Source organism: Echinops telfairi, unplaced genomic scaffold, assembly GCF_000313985.2.
Source record: "Echinops telfairi isolate 266 unplaced genomic scaffold, ASM31398v2 ScPeMD7_7468;HRSCAF=8506_0, whole genome shotgun sequence".
NCBI lineage: Eukaryota > Metazoa > Chordata > Mammalia > Afrosoricida > Tenrecidae > Echinops > Echinops telfairi.
The window spans coordinates 18,732,661-18,738,491 of NW_022111369.1; the positions used below are offsets into that span (position 1 = coordinate 18,732,661).

The window sequence follows — 5,831 nt, forward strand, 5'->3', positions numbered from 1 at the left end:
GCCGCTCCGAGCCACCGGGCTCCGCGGCGCCAAACTCGGGCTGCCGGGGCAAGTGTCTTCATGAACCCAGAGGATGTCCGGGAAGCACTACAAGGGTCCTGAAGTCAGTTGTTGCATCAAGTATTTTATCTTCGGCTTCAATGTCATATTTTGGGTAAGTTGGAGCGCCTCTGGGATTTCAACTGTTGTGGCCGGATCGATTCCTAACGATCCCCCCACGCCGCTGCTGCTACTTTTCGCAGCCCCTCGGGCGCTTGCCCGCGCGCGGGGAGGGACGTTTGCCTTCTGCCTTGCCAGCCTGCGCCTTGGAGAGGGAAACGTCTAATCCTTTCTAGGGATGAGAAGGGGGTGGGGGGGAGAAAACCGAGCTGGAAAGGTGCCTTCAGGCCCTGGGGTGTCTTTTTCCGGGGCGCAATTGCAGGACTGGAAATGAAAGAAAATGATCGGGCAGTTCGAGAGACGAGCAACCACGCGAATTAAGATTTGCTCCCCGTGGGATACGGATGCTGGGAGAGCGTGGGGTCATGATAGGGAAGGCTAATCGGGCCGAGCCCACCCGGGGGTCCACCTGATACCGAGCCTCTGATTGGACGCGGGCTTGGCTCGGTGTGCCGCGGCCGCTCGGCGCCGCGCTCGGCGTGGATCTTCTTGCACCATCTCGGGCTTTGTGTGGGATGCAGATGCGGTGGTATAAGGTTCTGTACTGTGCTCGTCAGTAACGCTTCCTGCACGCTCGTCCACTACAGCTGGAAAGGACTGGCCAGTGGGCGTGTGGGGTCCAGGGATTTTTGTTTCTGTATCCTTGTCAGTGTAATAACAAGTCACCATCAACATCTGTTTCACGTCCTCCTTTTCCGAGGAGTGACACAGAGCAGGTCATTTTAGGGGAAACCTTGGAGAAATGCGAGGGAGAAGGCGTGCGAGATATGTTTCCATTGGGGGTACCGAGAGAAGTGAGGGCTTGAACAGAGGATTTAAACCAGGCTCTGCCAGCCCGACAGTGTATTGGCACCTATTGTACATAGGCTGGGACGCTTACTCTTTTGTTGTGTTTTGATTTTTTCCTTGATCTCCCACGAGCAGGTTCAGCAACCGAACAAAGAGTTCACCAGGGCAAGGGGAGCCATGGGTTCAGAGACCACAATGTTATTTTTCTTCCCTGGGCGCCCTCGCCCCAAGGGAAGGAAAGATGGAGGCAGTGGAAGGGGTTCACTCAAGTTGCTGGTGAGTGCAGGTTCTGTGTGAGGTAAACAATGATCCAACTGCGGGGTCAGCGATAAGCCAGGGCAGTGAGCACACAGGGTGTATTTATTCTGCTTCTCCTTTCATTTTGGCCATTTCCTGTCAATGTATGTATCGGCCAGACTGCTTGTTCATGCGGTTCTTTACATTTTTGTCTTTCTACTATACATTCACTGGGCGGTTTCTGTTTTTCTCCCCATTTTCTATATGTCTTGTGTTGATCACATGCTTTGCAAAAGGAAATGGCAGCGATTGGAGACTACTTTCTGTGTCAACATGCCATCTGTCCTCAGGACCCATAAAGATAATGAGGGAGGGCACGTGAATAAATATCATATCCAGTCATTCACAAGCAGGTTTTTCCACCCCCTCCTAGTGATTGTCCAGATTCTATCAGCAGCCATCCCTCGTCCCCATAATTAAACACTACTACAAATATATGAGTGAGAAATTATTTTCTATCTTTTCTTTCCCGCCTACCCCCATGCTGGAATGGTTTAAAGCAGTAGGTAGTTCTATCTTTGAGTGAGGTGTTTTGATTTTATTGGAACCCAAAACTTAGTGACGTTGAGGGGCAGGGGATGCAGAATTGGGACTACTCTTTGCTGGGGTAGTGAATCTGGGTAGTGTACTTGAATACTTGGAAAAGTTGCACATTTCAGCTACCAGGTGACAAAAAGCACTTAGCTAGTTTCTCTGGAGTTTCATAGCAGCGGGTGGAAAGGACATAAAGGGATGTGGGCCTGTTTCCTTCACAGTTTGGTATAATTTTGGAGAGCACACTGAGGCCAATTTAACTTTGTACATGGAATTGTAGCAAACCCCCAGGGACTGGAGAGAACTTGAGGAGTATTCACATAGCGTTCCTGAATCGAATCACATCTAGCCTGATTTTGGAGCCCTTTTGTTTGGGGAGGAGTTTTCATGGGAAACTTGAGAGCGGCTTCTTGTAGAAGGAAAGCAGCCTCCCCACGAAACACCGTTAAAATAGGTGCCTGTGTTATGATGGCCGTGTTCTTACCCTGGAGCACCTGGGAGGTCAAGCCACAAAGCTGGAGGTTCAGGTCCACTCAGAAGTGTGTTGGGAGAAAAGTCTGACCATCTGCTTCTGAAAACCAGCCATTGAAAACCTTGTGGAATACAGTTCTATGCTGACAAGCCTGGGTCACCATGAGTTCTAATCAACTCAGTGGCAACTGATATATTACCATTTGCTAGACACCCTTTTCCTTTTTATTCCGGACTCAACAACTTTCACTTAGATACCTCCTAACACCTTTCTTTTTCTGCTCTGTGTTCCCGAATCACCCCTTACATAAACCTTCCAGGTTATAAGTGTCATAGTCTCTAGTAATGATTAATGGGACTCAATAACCATGTTACTTGATTAAAGTAATTTAGACTAAGGCGTTAGTGACAGAGAAATGGGGGCCAATAATAACTCAGCAGGCTGTTCTGAAAAGTTGCAAATCTCTGCTCGTTATAGTCACCAGCTTAAGTGTGACCACCAGAAACAGTGGACGCAGTGCTCTTCCTGTAAATTACGAAGGTGTTGATAACAGGTCTCATGGTTTTCTGATCTTTCACTTTCACACTGTGAAACACTGGACTGAATCGGAAAGACGTTGGGCGGCCTAGTCTTGGTAAAATAAAATTGAACAAAGATAGCCCCAGTACTGACAGTTTTGTTCTCTTGTGAAGTGGCATTTTGACTCTGGAAGCCTATTAGCTTCTTTGAGTCTTAGTTTCATAGCTGTTGAAATGAAGGGAGTTGGTTGAGCTGTAAGGTTCTAGTTCTGAACAACTGCATCATGTTCCAATATGCTGCTGCTGGTGGTGGTGGGGATACATACAAGACATGGCCACTAATAGCTAATGGAAATAACAGCTATTGAGACACTTGTTAAATAAAAGATTTTCTTTTTTTACTGAGACTCATCTGAAAATGAGTCTTACTGTCTTCATTTCTTCCATAAGGATTTTCCATTTGAAGAGGTTTCTTTTGCTGGTTTTCCTCAGGGCTTATTCAGTTATGGCTGTAGTGTGCCTGCTTCTCTTACTCCCACCGTGAATCTCCAAGGCAGTCCTGTGAGTCATGAAGTTTATTTTTATTAGAGTTTCGGTTTCATGTGTAAAATCTGAGTCTTTTTACATAACAGTGTGATGATATTCTGATGAACAAAATCAACATCTCGTCCAGGTTCCTTTCTCATTAGTTATCACAGAGAGTGGGGGGAAAACCTTGTTGTCCCTGTTTTATATTGGAAGACAGAGGGAACTTCTTTTACCAGGGGTGTCACTGTACTTGGGACATTTCTCAGAAAACCCTGAGGCCACTGGGGGCACGGGGAAAGGAGGGGTTTGTTATAAAGACATGTTTTTAGGGTAATGAACCCCCTACACCTCATTGCCCATCAGGAATGGATTTTGGTTCTGAACCCTTTTGAATTCAGGCTGTGACATTTAACCCTACTATGCGCCAAGGCAAGTTTATTGATCTGAGTATTCTAGTTATGGTTATATAATAGCGCCCTAGTTGTTTGGTGGTTAAAGGGCTCAGCTGCTAACCAAGAGGGCAGTGGGTCTATCCCACTAGCTGCTGCTTGGGAGAAAACTGTTTGTATTCTGCTTCTGTACAGGTTTACAAACTAGGGAACCCAATGGGGGGATTTTACTCTGTCCTATGAGTTGGGTCGCCATGAGCTGACTTGAACTGCACACAACAACCACATAATAAACAACCCTAAAACCTTGTGGTTGAAACACGACTTTAGTATTATGCCTCACAGTTTAGTGATTTGATTATGCTCAACTGAGCGATTCTCACTTGGGGCTGCATGCAGTTTCAGTGAGGTGGCTGGGGCTGGCGTTATCTGAAGGTTCACTGAGGCTGCGTGTGCACGATGGCTTACTGTTCTGACAGGCAGCTGATGTTGGAGGAAAGCTAGACCAGGGCTTTTGACTGCAGCATGACACCTGGCTCCTTCCTGTGTTTGAAACAGAAGCGGAACCTCGCTTCTAGCTAGCGGAGGCGACATGAGGAGCTGGGACAGTGTCCCTTTCAAGCAGTCCATTCGTGAAGGCTCTCTGGGGGCCTGTTTAGGTTTAAGGAGGGGTAAAGAAATAGACCCCCCACCTCTTGACAGGGAGTACCAAGGTGACAATGAAGAAGGTTCTGTGGGTGGTGGCCAGCTTATGAAAATATAGCCTGCTTCCCTGAGCCTTACTTTCTTGGTTATAAAAAGAAAGATAACATTCTCTAGTAGAGTGTTGCTCCTTGGAAAGTTACCAGGCGAGACCAGCCCCTGAGAAAGGGTATCGTGCTTGGTGAAGTAGTGGGGCAGTAAAAGAGGAAGACATGGGCAAGATGGATTGACACAGTGGCTGCAACAATGGGCTCCAACATAGCAATTATGCAGATGGCGCAGGACCAAGCAGTGTTTCATTCTGTTGTACACAGGGTCACTGTGAGTGGCAACCTATAGGGTCACTGTGAGTCGCACCTAACAACAACAACAACAATGGGATGATAATTTTAAGGATCTAAACACATAATGTATTAGTAAAATGCCTGAATGTTGAATAAATGGTCAATGTAAATTTTGTAAATGTCTCCAGATTTCATACTAGTTCCATGCTGGGCAAGAGAGACTTTAGCACACCTTCGTCTGGTACTTTGGTACCGTTGTCCTTGGTAGGTGCCATCAAGGTGGTCCCTGACTTGTGTTGACCCCATGCACAATGGAAGGCGATGCTGCTTCCCGATCTGTTAGAAATCTGGTGTTTTATCACATTTTCACTGGCTGACTTTCAGAAGTAGATTGTTAGGTCTTCCTTGCTGCCCACCTTCATCTAGATTAGAAGCTTCACTGCATTTTGTTCAGCATCATAGCAACGCACTGACAGATGGGTGCTGGCTGTGTATCACGTGCAGTGGCCAGGAGTTTAACCCAGGTCTTCTACAAGGAAGGCAAGCGTTCAGCCAGTGATCCACCGAAGCCTCACTGGTGTCAGTAGTAGTCCCAGGTCAGGCTGCCCTTCGAGGAGTCCGGGAGTACAAATGGTAACGCGCCTCCCTGCTACCTGAAGGGTTGGTGCTTCCGCTCTAACCGGAGACACCTTAGAACAGGGGTGCTTAATACGTCAATCGTGATCTACTAGGGATCGCAAACGTAGTGTGGATAGCCTATCATCAATTCCATCACTTAATTGATATACAGCAAAGCCAATCAGTTGCAATCTTAGGTGTCAAACACATGCGCAAACAACTGCTCTAAGTGCAGCAAAACTGACAAGCTAAGTTATCGCCAATTTTTAGACCTTGACTTTTCCTCTTAAACGTAAGAAAGGGTATTAAAATGAGTGGGTGAGATGGACCAAGTAAGAAGACAAAACGTATCACTTTCATACGGAACGGGAGATTTTGACACTACAAGCCGACGTTCAGCTGAAGTCCAGAGCGCATGAACAGTTCTGGAACTCACTCGCAGAGGGAAAGTACCCAAACATGAGTAAATGCGCTCCCTCCTGGACTGCATTATTCGGCTCTCCTTATTGATGTGAGTCAGCCTTTTCCCACATAAAGATCA

The 5,831-nt window shown here is 47.0% G+C and overlaps 1 protein-coding gene across 1 annotated transcript in view; it reads left to right on the top strand.

Annotated features, from left to right (window-relative positions):
* The first annotated feature begins 6 nt into the window (after nucleotides 1-6).
* The window catches only part of TSPAN5 (tetraspanin 5), a 235,602-nt gene continuing 229,777 nt past the window's right edge, over nucleotides 7-5,831 (top strand). Inside the window, exon 1 of the mRNA XM_004703276.2 lies at nucleotides 7-154. Coding sequence (XP_004703333.1) covers nucleotides 74-154 — 81 coding nt within the window. The 5' untranslated portion in view covers nucleotides 7-73. The remainder of the gene's footprint in view (nucleotides 155-5,831) is intronic.